The sequence below is a fragment of the Drosophila nasuta genome, chromosome 3, assembly GCF_023558535.2.
Source record: "Drosophila nasuta strain 15112-1781.00 chromosome 3, ASM2355853v1, whole genome shotgun sequence".
NCBI lineage: Eukaryota > Metazoa > Arthropoda > Insecta > Diptera > Drosophilidae > Drosophila > Drosophila nasuta.
The window spans coordinates 38,865,436-38,877,870 of NC_083457.1; the positions used below are offsets into that span (position 1 = coordinate 38,865,436).

General features: G+C 40.7%; 5 protein-coding genes across 8 annotated transcripts; 2 read left to right on the forward strand and 3 right to left on the reverse strand.

The window, feature by feature from the left end:
• Positions 1-38: 38 nt before the first annotated feature.
• On the reverse strand, positions 39-3,016 carry LOC132788929 (protein KRI1 homolog). The gene is made up of 4 exons (XM_060796616.1): positions 2,815-3,016; positions 1,271-2,757; positions 1,048-1,211; positions 39-986 (listed from the first exon to the last, which is right to left on the reverse strand). Exons 1-4 carry the CDS (start codon positions 2,930-2,932, stop codon positions 128-130), a joined length of 2,628 nt encoding a protein of 875 aa, XP_060652599.1. The 5' UTR covers positions 2,933-3,016; the 3' UTR covers positions 39-127.
• Positions 3,017-3,277: 261 nt separating this feature from the next.
• Positions 3,278-3,893, forward strand: LOC132788940 (autophagy protein 12-like). The gene is made up of 3 exons (XM_060796631.1): positions 3,278-3,491; positions 3,556-3,692; positions 3,751-3,893. The coding sequence occupies exons 1-3, from the start codon at positions 3,407-3,409 to the stop codon at positions 3,871-3,873; spliced, it is 345 nt and encodes a 114-aa protein (XP_060652614.1). The 5' UTR covers positions 3,278-3,406; the 3' UTR covers positions 3,874-3,893.
• Positions 3,894-3,929: 36 nt separating this feature from the next.
• Positions 3,930-4,912, reverse strand: LOC132788939 (NADH dehydrogenase [ubiquinone] 1 beta subcomplex subunit 5, mitochondrial). Its single transcript, XM_060796630.1, has 4 exons — positions 4,750-4,912; positions 4,422-4,651; positions 4,254-4,360; positions 3,930-4,191 (listed from the first exon to the last, which is right to left on the reverse strand). The coding sequence occupies exons 1-4, from the start codon at positions 4,832-4,834 to the stop codon at positions 4,053-4,055; spliced, it is 561 nt and encodes a 186-aa protein (XP_060652613.1). The 5' UTR covers positions 4,835-4,912; the 3' UTR covers positions 3,930-4,052.
• Positions 4,913-5,352: 440 nt separating this feature from the next.
• LOC132788935 (rho GTPase-activating protein 68F) lies at positions 5,353-9,665 on the forward strand. 4 transcript variants are annotated; one of them, XM_060796623.1, is made up of 6 exons: positions 5,353-5,469; positions 6,476-6,567; positions 7,646-7,774; positions 7,866-7,901; positions 7,963-8,161; positions 8,218-9,665. In XM_060796623.1, exons 2-6 carry the CDS (start codon positions 6,531-6,533, stop codon positions 9,236-9,238), a joined length of 1,422 nt encoding a protein of 473 aa, XP_060652606.1. In that variant the 5' UTR covers positions 5,353-5,469; positions 6,476-6,530; the 3' UTR covers positions 9,239-9,665. The 4 variants fall into 4 exon arrangements, with proteins under 4 accessions (XP_060652606.1, XP_060652608.1, XP_060652607.1 ...); XM_060796625.1 differs by having other exon boundaries at positions 7,869-7,901; XM_060796624.1 differs by having other exon boundaries at positions 5,365-5,469; positions 6,527-6,567.
• Positions 9,666-9,919: 254 nt separating this feature from the next.
• LOC132788932 (eukaryotic translation initiation factor 3 subunit L) lies at positions 9,920-12,106 on the reverse strand. Its single transcript, XM_060796619.1, has 4 exons — positions 11,909-12,106; positions 11,287-11,765; positions 10,250-11,222; positions 9,920-10,187 (listed from the first exon to the last, which is right to left on the reverse strand). The coding sequence occupies exons 1-4, from the start codon at positions 11,936-11,938 to the stop codon at positions 10,053-10,055; spliced, it is 1,617 nt and encodes a 538-aa protein (XP_060652602.1). The 5' UTR covers positions 11,939-12,106; the 3' UTR covers positions 9,920-10,052.
• Between the last annotated feature and the right edge of the window lie 329 nt (positions 12,107-12,435).

Consider the following 12,435-nt stretch of genomic DNA (forward strand, 5'->3'; position numbering starts at 1 on the left):
CGACTGCAATTTTCTAACTGTTTTTCAAAACTCATAACTGTGTGAAAATTTGTTTTTAATATTTTATGTACATAAGACCAATTCGCATTAAATATGTTAATAATAATATTACAATTCTCTGCCAATCTTACTGCTCCTTCTTGCCATACTTTTGGCGATTGTGGAATTTACGTGGATTAATGCCGTAAGCCTTGAGGCGATCGTCCGTAATGCCATTAGGATTGGCATTATTCGACTTGGCTTTGCCTTTAAAATCGCGTTTGGGTCGCGCTTTAAAGTCGCCGCCTTCACGTGGTCCATTTGCCTTAAAGCCTGTTTTCTTGAAGGGATTTGCTCCAGTACTTGCGCCTCCTTTAGCTCCCACTCCAGCTGGCTTCTGCCTACTTTGATTATTAAATGGTTGGCGAGCTGTTGCATTTCGTTTTCTTCCATTTCTTTGGCCACCTTTTGCCTTTAAGGGTTCGATGCTTTGTGGATATTTCTGTTTGGCAAACGGATTATTGGCGTTCGTTTTGCCCGAATCCTTTGGTCCAGTTTGCTCCGTTACTTCGAGCTTTTGCTTCTTGGCTGGCGGCGGTGCAGCTTTCGATGGCGAACTCTGTTGTTTTGCCGGCTTGGCTGGCGTATTTTTCTTTAGTTCATTCTGTTTCTTTGCTGGCCTAGGCGACTTTTGTGCAGGTTTCTTCTGTTCCTTATTTCCATTCGTTGTCGCAGCTGCTTCAGTTGATACATCAGGTTTGTTGGAAGTGGCTGCTTCGATTGAAGTGGTTGCTTCGCTTGTTGTGTCCGTTGCGCTTGTCGTGGTTGCTATACTTGTGACTGTCGCACTTGCTCCAGCTGCTGCAGCTGCCTTGCGCTTGAGACGCTTCCTTTTGGATTTAGACAGCGGCTCTGCGGGAGTTTGTTCCACCACTGGAGCAGCTGGCTGCTCATTTGTAACCAGTTGCGTTGTAGATTGTTCCTCTGATTTTTCCTCATCATCAGATCTAAAATAGCAAAACAAAATTAAAGCAAAAGGTAATTGAAATCGTTGCCAACTCCACTCACCCATCGCCGTACAAACTCTTAAAGATCTTGCGCTTGAGATCCTCGTTCTTGGCCTTCATTTTGTACAGACGTTGCTCTTTTTTCTCCACGTAATCCGGACGATTCTGCACTGCCTTCTTTAAACTAGCCCATTGGTTCAATTCCTTGTTCTTAGCTAGCAGTATCTAAAATAGAAAAACACTTAGTAAATGATCAACAAAAGTTTAAAAAAGTTTTTGGTTACCTCCTCGATGGTTAGGCCAAAATCGTTGGGTGTCGTCTCCACGTATTTGAAGCGACATGGTTGATCGCCCACAATGTCCTCGTAGTCCAGCTGATAGTATTCATCAATGTAGTCGCCATATGTCTGCTCATCCTCGGGATTAAACACTGGCTTCTCAGCCTGAATCATTTCCATGAATTTATTGCGTCTGCCCTTGCGACCTTTGCGACCACGCGAGCTCTCGATAAGCTCCTGTTGCATCTGCTGTTTCGCTGCTGCCGGATCGTAATCACAGTCCATGTTAAAGTCATCGTCCTCGCAATGTGCGCCATCTTCATCGTAATCATGATGCTGCCCGGGATCATAGTTGTCCCAGTCCTCCAGTGCGAGTTCTTCAATGTCCGAGGGGCACTCGGGCTTCTCTTCGCCCTCGTCCACGTTGTAGTAGTCATCGTTAAACAGCTCCTGCATGCGTCGATCGTGCGCCTCAGGATCGAAATCCTCCTCGAGTTCATCGTCCTTAAAACCGAGTTCATCGTTGCCCGTCACTGCTTTCAATTTACGTATTTTCTCTTCAATCTCCTTACGTCGCATGTCCTTGATGAGATCCAGCTCCTTCATCTTCTGCTCCTTCTCCTGCTGCTTGCGCTCCTTGAGCTCTTTGCGCTTCTCCTTACGCTTGTCGTCGGTGCGACGAATCGATTGCTCAATGGTACGGGGATAACGCTTCAGAAACTCCGCGTCTGGCTCCTCGAAACGGAAGTTGTACTTCTGTTCAAACTCTGCTTGCTTCTCTAGCTCCTGCTCGTCATCGGACAGAGGCGCCGTATCACCCACAATCTCATCGTACGTGGGAATCTCTGAGGCATCTGTGTTTGCGTATCCTTTGTTCAAGATATAATCACGCAGAAAGCTCTCACCTTGCGTTAACTTGCTGCTATTCCAGTACTGCTTGAGCGGCGCCAACTGTTGCTTGGCACTCGCCTCGATTTCGGCATCCGCCTGCTTTCCCGCCAGCCATTTTGCAAAGTCTGCTTCTTCGGCATCGGTTTGTGCTTTAGTTTTTGTGCGCTTCTTGAAGATGCCACCGAATTCCTCGTCTTCGCCATCGTCTTCTTGGTTCATTACGTTTCTAAACTCGGCCTTCAGACGACGTTCTTCCTCCACAGCGGTCGGAGACTGGGCGCGTTCTTCTGGCTCATCATCGGAACTCTCAAACTTGCCGTTGTGCTCGAGAATTACCTTGCGCTCATAGTCCTTTAGTGTTACCGGCTTGGCCTTGCTTGACTTTTTTTTAGCTGCTCCTTCCTCTTCATTATCATCGGCTTCACTTTCGTCGTCATTAAAGAAACGTGTTTCTTTATCATAGATTTTGGGATCTTTGCTCTTCAACGATGCAAGCGTCTTAAAGAACTCTTGATCAAACTTAACATCGACTTCTTCCTCTTCAGAAGACTCACTGTCACTATCCAACTCCGATTCGGAGACATCTAGGCCACGATCTTTATCTGCAAAAACAATTTAATTTGAGTTCATTGCATAGAAACATTAATTGTTTGGTTTACATTTCTGCAGCAACTCTTTTTTGCGCAAGCTGTTGTATGTCTTGGCATAGTCCTGATTTGTCGATATCTGCAGATCATCTGCATCCTCGTCAGAACCATCAAATAGATTGTTATTCATTATTAAATCACTTGCACCGTTTTAAACAATAAAACTGCACGTGTGGTTGATGTAGTGTTACCGCAAACTAAATTTCCAAAAATACAAACCTTCATGTTTTGGTATTTTTAGCTACAAGTGTTTAAATTACTGCTGAACTGACTCATAATACTGCTATTAGTTTCAAAACTACGGCATACTTCTTTATTATACTTTATAACTTTATTTAAGCTAAAAACTTGTTATGGCTGGATTACAGTGTATTTCGAAATATATTTCCTAGAACGAATAGTAAGTTTAATGAGTGTATTTATTTGTGCTGCTACGAATCGAACTTGTTCAATATACCAAGACCATGATTGTATTCATTTCGAAACAAGCGTGCATCCCTCGCAGAGAAATACAACAAAGGTTTTGCACCAAATGCGGAGATAATTTATTTACAAAATAAAGCACATTTAGCGTGATTTACTAAACATTCCAAGAACAACTACTATGACGGACACTGAGGAAACACAGTCTGCTGCCAACACAACATCGATTACCTCCACAACGCCCAATGACAAAGACGCAGCCAAAAGTAAGCTAAAATCGCATATGATTAGATTATTTAGCTAATTGATTGTTTATGTTCTTGCTTTAAGTATGTGTTTTGCTAAATGCCACGGGAAATGTGCCCATCATCAAGAAGCGCACGTGGACGGTGGATCCCAACAAGACTGTTAGCTGGATACAAAAGTTTATACACAAATATCTAAAGCTTGATCAAAATGAGCAAATCGTAAGCAGTAAATTTTCTATGCTCTATAATATGTATTAACTTATATCTCCTTATGCAGTTTCTGTATGTGAATCAAACATTTGCGCCTGCTCCAGATCAGATCATAAAGAATCTATATGATTGTCACGGCACCAATGGAAAATTGGTTCTTTACTATTGCAAGAATCAGGCGTGGGGCTAAAATCGATATTTGGATAACATCATTTTTAAGTATTTATTATTTCTACTATGCGTTAATGTTTATGTTATTTAATTGTATGCAGTGAAAACCTTATAAATTTTCACAACTTTTATTTTACGCCCCGTTGCAAGTCTCATTAAACGACCATATTTGCAAAATAATAACAAATATAATTTGAATTAGTCGCCGCGCAGAGCTTCCAGTTCTTCAGCCGCCTCCTTGGAAACCCTGTGATATTTAGCAACTGTTGGGCGATAGTAATAGGCCTGATAATCGTTGCGTTCAGACATCTTACGACGCACCTCTTCCTCGAGCAGGCTTAAGGGAAAGTAGATGGAAATTAATAGTCTATCAACAAAGAATTCTACTTATTTACTTACCGAATTTGTGCCTTCTCGTTCTCCTCGAAGAGATTGTGACACGCCTTCTCGTATTCCTGTTGCTGCGAGCTCAAAATGTAGCGTGCAATAAAGCGAGTGATTGGGTTCTACAAAAGCAAAGGACACATTATTATCGGTGTCTAACTGATTGATCACCCATGATTGTACCCTCTCGTATTCCCAGTGCTTGGGCTCGTAGTCGGCGGGCGTCTCAGCAAGCTGCGCGGGTCCAACAAAGACGTTGGCGTAGAAGACGAGAGCTGTGATCGGAATGACGCCAATCATTACGTAAAAGTGCAACAGATCCTTGAATTTGTCCCATTGGAAGCGCGATGGCTTGACGGTCATGTGATGATGTCCATGATCACCGCCCATGCGACGCACTTGCTGCTGCAGCGCTACAAGTAATTGAAGGATATGTATTGAATTTACGGTTGCGTAATGTGGAACAAGTCTGTTTACTGTTTGTTTTGGTAAACCCATTACTTATGCTTACCGCTTCGGCACTCGGGTGTTAGCATCACTGCACGATTTTTGACGACCTGCGCCGCTGGCAATAGCAAACGGCTCCAACCAACCATTTTTATTTTTATTATTACAAAATTTAAGCTATTTCTGATTTTTGCCTAAATAACGTGAACAGTCGGTCAGACCAGGGCTGGCGAATGTGTTTTGTTTTGTTTCATAGTAACATTCGATGACACATATCGAATATGTGATCGTTTTTAGTAATAATGACAGACGAGGAAAAAGAAAATTATAACATTTAAAAATGCAATATGGATGTTAAAAATATTAAAAATGTATTAATATTGGTATTATTTTATTATAGTCCATTCATTGGCACCCATAGGAGTTGGGCAGCACTGGCGTAATTGAGGAGCAAAATACTGCAGTGGTTTTTATTTTTCCGTTACTCAATAAAACAGTTTTTTATTTTTAATGTTCTTGAAATCTTATTAGCTTTCAGAGCATAGTAAAATAATATGCGCAAAATAAACAAAAAAGTGGTGCTGCTGAAAAGCTCGCAGTTTTAACAACGATAATAAAAATACTTCAATTTGCCATATGTTCACAGTAAAAAATTATATTTGAAGTTCCAGCTTGCGGTCACACTGATGCAGAGTTAATCACAAAGTTTTTTTCGTCTAGCGTACAAAAAAGATTTTAACGTAATTTGTTTTGTAGAATAGTGAAAGAGCTGAAGGGCACATAGGTAAATAACATATGTGAAAAGTGACAGCAATAAATTGTGTAATTGAACATTATAATATTTAAAATAAGACTGCAGAAGTTTTGTGGTACCCAAACGGCAAAAACACCGTTGCGCTGTTGCTGCTGATAAAAAGCTCATTGACAAAAATAAAGTAAATAATACAATATGTGTGCTTGGCAATTGTCGAGTAAATGCGCAGTTCCATGATGAAAATTCTATTTGCACCGCTGACACTGTCTTATATTATTACTTAGTATATTAGTGAGAGGAAAAGAAAAAACAATTCATCCTTCTTCATGTACTAAAAATATTTTATGTATATGTATGTAGTATGCACATAATGTAACCATATTAAAAGTGACGAACAACAATGTGTGTGGACTCAAGCTTTCGATAAATAATAAAACAAGTCATAAATAGAATGAGTGTGTGGTAAAAATCAAAGATAACTATGCAAGCTCAACTTTTAAACAGCAATTTGACATTCACTATAAACAGCTACGTATGTGTGTTGTATGTATGTGTATATATGCAAATACTGTAGTTTGTTTTGGTGGTGGGCGTAGGCGTCGCCGCCATTCTCCTCCTGCCCCCTCCTACTTCACCTCCACCTCTGCGCGCGCGTTGCGTGCAAGTGTTTAGCTTCGGCCTCGGCTTGACTTGAACTTTACCAATTGCCGTGTCCGATGTCGACGTCGCTGTCGATGGCAGCAAGAAATAACCTATTGCTTATTCAATGTAAATAAATCGCTACTGCGCGCAATTCCTGTTCTGCCTTTGTTGTTGTTGTGGCGCATTAGCGATAAACGTTGGAGTATGTGAATCAGCGTTCATCAACATCATCAATAGCGACAGCAGCCGCGATAAGGAAGAACAAGAAAATAAGCTTGCTTTGGGGAACGTTCTTCCTCTTGTTGTTGTCAAAGTCAAAGTGAAATGTGACGTCATCGAAAGTTCTGTAGTTTTCTTTGTATTTGGCTAATGTAATTTTGTTTTTGTTTTACAGCTGTCGTCGTTTTTTTTATCAGGCAACAGCAGCGACTCATTCGTTTCCTAGGGCGATGGATGCCAATTCACGTTTTCCAGCGCGTTTGCCAGGTAAGAGCTAAAAAACACGATGAAAACACAAAGAGATCCACTGTCTTAAATGACCGTTATTTTCGTTAGTGTAGCTATATCTTAAAAAATATATGTTTTGTTGAATGCTTTTGCGCCTCGCTTAAGAATTAAATCGTTTAAACGTAACTGTAACCAATTTTCTTGCCTTGCTGTAGACTAACAATTAACTGCCTCCAAGTTGCGCTCTACTAACCTCAATTCAAAACGTAACAACAAAATAAAAAAAAGTATGGCTATTTTGTGATTCCCCTTCCCTTTGTAAATAAAAACTACTTTATTAAGGTCCGGTTTCTCCTCGTGGGAATAAAGAATTTTATTTTCTCAACGGTTTTAACTTACCTCTAAGTTAACCTTTAAAAAAACCGTACATCTAACAATTTGTCAGCTCAATGAGATGATAATTATAATATCGGTTATCAAATTGCTGATTTGAAATTGAGAAAATCGTATTGCTTGTAACTGTGATATAAATTTAACTCTCGCTTTAACTTAAACATGAGAAACCGGTCTTTAAAACTAAAATGAATAAAATAAAATTGTGAAAATCGTTAACCTATTTCAATTTTTTTTTGTAAATTTTTGCAGTAGCTGCTGTTTGTTGTTAAACATTTTTGTGATTGTTGTGCGGCTTATAAAATAACTATTTACAATGTATATGGTATAAATTCACTTTTTCTCTCTCTCTGTTTCGCTCGCTCGTTCGTTCGTTTGCGCTCGTTTCATCTTGCTCTCTGTTCCTCTTTATAAATCTCTATGTAAATATGTAAAATTAATTCGAAATTCGATAAGAAACGACGATTACGTTTTAAGCCCGATAACTCATCAAATTCTTTCTGATTCTGATTCATGTTTTATTCACTTACTCAAACAAACAAAATACACACAAAAAACAAATCCGAACTAACTTGTTGCCTAAGGCCGTCAAAATACTACTCTACTACTACTTAAGTGAAAAGCATTACTTGTAAGATTGACTCTTTGAAATTCTGACCAATTGTTTCCAAAAAAAATCTTAAGAAATTAATAAATTGTATTCTCTTACACATGCACAATAAAGGGCCCGCCATTAGCTCAATTGTGGAGAACTCGGAATCGGATCCTCTGCCAAGTCTATCCGATTTGCATGACTGCGAACCAAAGCTGGAGTTTGATGATACAGAGCTGTTGACCTCAGCGCCACTTGAGAGTAAGAATTACAATTACTACATTACCATTATTATTATTTGCATATAATGAAAACGTTGAATGACTAAACACTTGATTTTTCTTGTTCATAGAAGATGTTATGGTTGGTGATTTTGTGCTAGCCGATGGTAAGTAAAGTGTGGAGACATTTCTGTATATGTGGCTAATTATGTTGTAATTGTTATTCAGATTCCGATCTTGAGAACGAAGAACCCAACAATCCATTAGAGGACGATTTCGAGGAATTGCGCGAACAGTCGGAGAACACTCCATCGGTACTCAAGCAAAATAAATGTGATTTCCTGGGCACTGACAAGCAAGGACGTCACATTTTCGGCATTTACGCATCGCGTTTTCCAGAAAAATCCCAGCTGGAAGGCTTTGTGCGGTAACTTTAAGTAATTGTCTACTTTAAGATCAACAATTAAATGATTTTCTTTACAGAGAAATCATCAAAGAGATTGAACCCTTTGTGGAGAACGATTATATACTCGTCTATTTCCATCAGGGACTAAAAGAAGATAACAAGCCATCGGCGCAATTCTTGTGGAATTCCTATAAAGAGCTGGATCGTAATTTTCGCAAGAATCTTAAGAACCTGTATGTGGTGCATCCGACGTGGTTTATACGCGTCATCTGGAACTTCTTTAGCCCCTTTATCAGCGAAAAGTTTCGCAAAAAGCTAGTGTACATCGCCAGCCTCGATGAGCTGCGTCAGACGCTGGGCCTAGACAAGCTCAAGCTGCCCGACACCATTTGCGATTTCGACGATAAACTGAATCCAAGTCGCAATCGTGCGAATCCAGCAGCCGCATCAGCATCAGCAACCCCCAATGGGCGGACAACGATGCAGTTTGGTGTGCCCTTGAAATTTATCGTAATGCACAGTCCATGCCTCAACTCGATACCGCCAATTGTGCGCAAGTGCGTGGACTCGCTCTCGATCACCGGTGTCATCGATACGGAAGGCATCTTTCGACGCTCCGGCAATCACTCTGAGATTATGGCGCTTAAGGAGCGTGTCAATCGTGGCGAGGACGTGGATCTCAGCGATGTGAATGTGCATGTTATTGCGGGTCTGCTCAAAAGTTTCCTACGTGATCTGGCCGAACCGTTGTTAACATTTGACCTGTACGATGATGTCACTAAGTTTCTGGACTGGCCCAAGGAGGAGCGTTCGCGCAATGTCACCCAGCTGATACGCGAAAAACTGCCCGAGGAGAACTATGAACTGTTCAAGTATATTGTGGACTTTCTGGTGCGTGTCGTCGACTGTGCGGACCTCAACAAAATGACCTCATCGAATTTGGCAATTGTGTTTGGTCCGAACTTCTTGTGGTCCGGTCGCAATAACACATCCCTGGATGAGATTGCACCGATTAATGCATTTGTTGACTTTGTGCTGCAGAATCACAAGGCCATCTATCTGATCGATGTCAATCAGCGCACGGTGACCGTCGATTAACCAACCCTTAATACCACCACAATCAAGTCCGTAATTTGTAAATTGTTTCCATTAAGTGTTTAGCCTTTAAGCCCGCTAAGTGGAGCACAGTGAAAAAAGCGCAAGCGTTCTTTCGTGTATAAAGTGTATTAATCTTAAGTTACAACAACAATTTACTCTCTTTTATTTAATGCCTCGTAAAATTGTATGTAAGGTTCTTTCTTCTCCACTATATCTGATCTTTTCCACCTTTTTCTTTTAACTGTATTCTGTACTCTGTATCTCAACCCTATAACTCATTTCATGCAAACAATTGTTAATTTACCAAAGAAATTTGTACTTTGTTTTATATATATAAAAAAAAGGAAAACTAAGAAACGAATATGATGCGATAAAATGTTATTTATACGAAACGCACATTCCAAAACTAAAAACACAAAAAAACAAACCATTAAATGTAAGCGGCTGCTGAGCATCTAATTGGATTTTGTAGAAAATTCACAAAACATGATAAGTGTAGATTATTGAATTTCCTTATAGTAATACAAATTTTATATAACAAAACGGTATTGTTAAACAAAAAAAAAAAAATAACAAAAATAAAGTACATGTTAAAATCTTAATAATCGGACAGCTTGTTTTAAATTCTGCCATTGATGAAACCTTAAAAATTATTTTTGAGTAATAAGAATTATTCACATATTTGTTTCGACATCTCGCTGCGCTTGCGAGGCATTTTGTTTTTTATTGGTATCAAAACAAATGGAGTCCAAATTGGAATATTAATTAGTTAGAGAACGATTACAATATAGTTGTGTACTGTTGCTTTCTAGGTTTAAATGTTGATGTTTTTCAGCTTGCGGTTTAGGTCATTGAATTTCATTATCTTACGCACAAAGAAGTCGCCATAACGATGCGAAACCTTTGTGTCAGCAATATGGATCATGTCATCATCAATGTAGAAATCGAGCTGCAATGTCAAGTAAACAAATTAGTCTTTAATTCTTCAGGTTATTTAAATTTGCAACTCACCTCAGAACCAGACTTGAAGGTGCCCTCGAGGCCACTGGGTCCCTTGCTCCAGACCAGATTGCGCATCTTGTGCTTGAAGCAGAGCAAACGAATAAGCAGCTTGGACACGTCATCCTCGCTGGCATTGGGATCGATGAAGGAAGCGAGTTTGGTCAGCGGCAATGTGGTGTACAACTTCAGATACGAGCGGGTGGTGGGCAGATCCTTTTGCTGGCGCACTTCATCCATGAACACCAGCAACTGATGTTCCATGGGATCCTTGACATAGTCCTCCATGGGCGCATCGGCCGCCGGGGGGCAAGGGCTCACAAATCGTGGGCAGGCGAACACAAAGAACGATTTGAAGACATCCAGATCACCGCACTGCATCTTGAACATGGCATCGTGATAGTTCTTCTCGCGCAACACCTGCTGAATGGACTCGTCAATGCACTGCGGATGCAGCACCAAGCAAATGGCCAGCAAATGATACATTTGCTCCGCCTGCTTGTTGATTTGATCGTTCTGGTACGAGCGGGTACTGTACAGCTGCTTGGTGCGCTGAATGTACAGCAGGATGTCGGAGAAAGTGCGAATGGCGTCGGCATAGCGACGCATCATCATGTAAGCGAAACCCACATAGTACGATGTGGAGATCTGGCAGGCGGGTATATGCGAGTAGGCAGATTTCTTGTGGATCTCAATGGGTTCCAGCACCTTAATGGCCTGATAGTAATCGCCCAGCAGCGAATGGACGCGCAGCAGACCGACTAGCGAGAAATAGCCAAGCATCTTGTAGAAGCCCAGTTTGCCAAAATCACCGGCAACTGTCTGGGGATCCACGCCTTGCGAGATGGCCTCCAACTGCTTCTTGATGTTGGAGATGTCCACGAGCGAGTGCAGCACATTGAGAATGCATAGAATGCTCCATACGTTGCTGTGATTCACGCACAGCTGCTGAATCTCATCCTGCGATTTGTCCGTCAGACGAGCACTGGCGCGGTGAATAGAAAAACGTTAGGTTCGACTTGATGACCACATAATCTTGATATACTCACCGGTATTGCGCAAAGTTCTGGAACTGATAGACAAACTCATCGACCAACTCCCACAGCCAGATGTCGGGCAACTCAAGCATCACAGGATTCTGGGCCGAAATGATTAGATTGAAGAAATCACAGTAGTTGAAGAACGAATTGATACGTTGCTCCAACTTAGGGCCACCAGGAATGCGCGCATGGATGTGACGATAGTACAACTCCTTGTACAAAATCAGAAACACCTTATCGTTGTCCACAATGGCGCCCACCTCCTGCTCCTCGGGCCATGCCGTCTTATCGAAATGATGATCACTGATTTGCGGGAATGTATTCTCATACATGTTCTGTATGTCATAGAGATTCCCCTCCTTAATCGCCTGACAGAAGTTCATGAGAAAGTACTTGACATTCTCGGGCATGCGGTTTGCGTAGTAGCTACGCTCGTACTCCAGATCCAATTGCGGATCACCGGTGTGCGCGTAATCATCGTAAAAGTCCTGCAAAATTGGTAAAATAATTTTATTTTGTTGTTGACGGCAGCCAAACACAAAAAAGTTGGGTTATGTTTTTACTATGTTGCCCGGATGTGATTTCGCACAATTTTCGCAAGCGGTGTTGAAAGCAATTTGTGTACACTCACCGAATTATCAAAGTCTTCACCACCGTACATTTTGGCAATTTAAATATCTCTTGCTGGTCCACAAAATGCGAAATACTTTGCAACGTCTGACAAAACACGCCAACAAATTTTTCTGGCGTAGCAGAAAGGGAGCGTAACGTAATCGCAACTGAGTATAAGTGAAGCGAATATGCGCTACGTTAACGCAAAAGTGCAAACGTATTGTGGATAGAGTTTATTCCCTACTTTAATTTGCAAAGATATGTATATAGAATGAAATTTTAAATAAAACTAGATAAATACCGATTTATATTATTTTGTATTTTGAAATTTATGTCATTGAAGATAAAAGACTTCTTAAGCTTTTTAATATTAGATGTGAGTAACATCCATATCGGCTCAATATGGCACTGTTAATGCTCTTTGGAGAGAATTAACAGCGGCTAGTTCAAAACCAAGCTTTACTAATTTTGTGAATATCTTATGCCGCATTTAAATGACCTACTAGATAACATTTTTATTTTTTGTTGTATATTTTTCATAGATTA

What these genes read in the sequence shown, in the direction of transcription:
- LOC132788929 (XM_060796616.1), bottom strand. Translation starts at nt 2,932, where the DNA reads ATGAATAACAATCTATTTGATGGTTCTGACGAGGATGCAGATGATCTG. An exon ending in AAAAGAGTTGCTGCAGAAAT is followed by an intron (nt 2,758 to 2,814) that starts GTAAACCAAACA and finishes TTGTTTTTGCAG; the next exon opens with ATAAAGATCGTGGCCTAGAT. An exon ending in TTGGCCTAACCATCGAGGAG is followed by an intron (nt 1,212 to 1,270) that starts GTAACCAAAAAC and finishes TTTCTATTTTAG; the next exon opens with ATACTGCTAGCTAAGAACAA.
- LOC132788940 (XM_060796631.1), top strand. Translation starts at nt 3,407, where the DNA reads ATGACGGACACTGAGGAAACACAGTCTGCTGCCAACACAACATCGATT. An exon ending in TGACAAAGACGCAGCCAAAA is followed by an intron (nt 3,492 to 3,555) that starts GTAAGCTAAAAT and finishes TCTTGCTTTAAG; the next exon opens with TATGTGTTTTGCTAAATGCC. An exon ending in TTGATCAAAATGAGCAAATC is followed by an intron (nt 3,693 to 3,750) that starts GTAAGCAGTAAA and finishes CTCCTTATGCAG; the next exon opens with TTTCTGTATGTGAATCAAAC.
- LOC132788939 (XM_060796630.1), bottom strand. Translation starts at nt 4,834, where the DNA reads ATGGTTGGTTGGAGCCGTTTGCTATTGCCAGCGGCGCAGGTCGTCAAA. An exon ending in AACACCCGAGTGCCGAAGCG is followed by an intron (nt 4,652 to 4,749) that starts GTAAGCATAAGT and finishes AATTACTTGTAG; the next exon opens with CGCTGCAGCAGCAAGTGCGT. An exon ending in AGCACTGGGAATACGAGAGG is followed by an intron (nt 4,361 to 4,421) that starts GTACAATCATGG and finishes TTGCTTTTGTAG; the next exon opens with AACCCAATCACTCGCTTTAT.
- LOC132788935 (XM_060796623.1), top strand. Translation starts at nt 6,531, where the DNA reads ATGGATGCCAATTCACGTTTTCCAGCGCGTTTGCCAG. An exon ending in TTTTCCAGCGCGTTTGCCAG is followed by an intron (nt 6,568 to 7,645) that starts GTAAGAGCTAAA and finishes TGCACAATAAAG; the next exon opens with GGCCCGCCATTAGCTCAATT. An exon ending in CAGCTGGAAGGCTTTGTGCG is followed by an intron (nt 8,162 to 8,217) that starts GTAACTTTAAGT and finishes TTTTCTTTACAG; the next exon opens with AGAAATCATCAAAGAGATTG.
- LOC132788932 (XM_060796619.1), bottom strand. Translation starts at nt 11,938, where the DNA reads ATGTACGGTGGTGAAGACTTTGATAATTCG. An exon ending in GTGAAGACTTTGATAATTCG is followed by an intron (nt 11,766 to 11,908) that starts GTGAGTGTACAC and finishes CCAATTTTGCAG; the next exon opens with GACTTTTACGATGATTACGC. An exon ending in CAGAACTTTGCGCAATACCG is followed by an intron (nt 11,223 to 11,286) that starts GTGAGTATATCA and finishes TCACCGCGCCAG; the next exon opens with TGCTCGTCTGACGGACAAAT.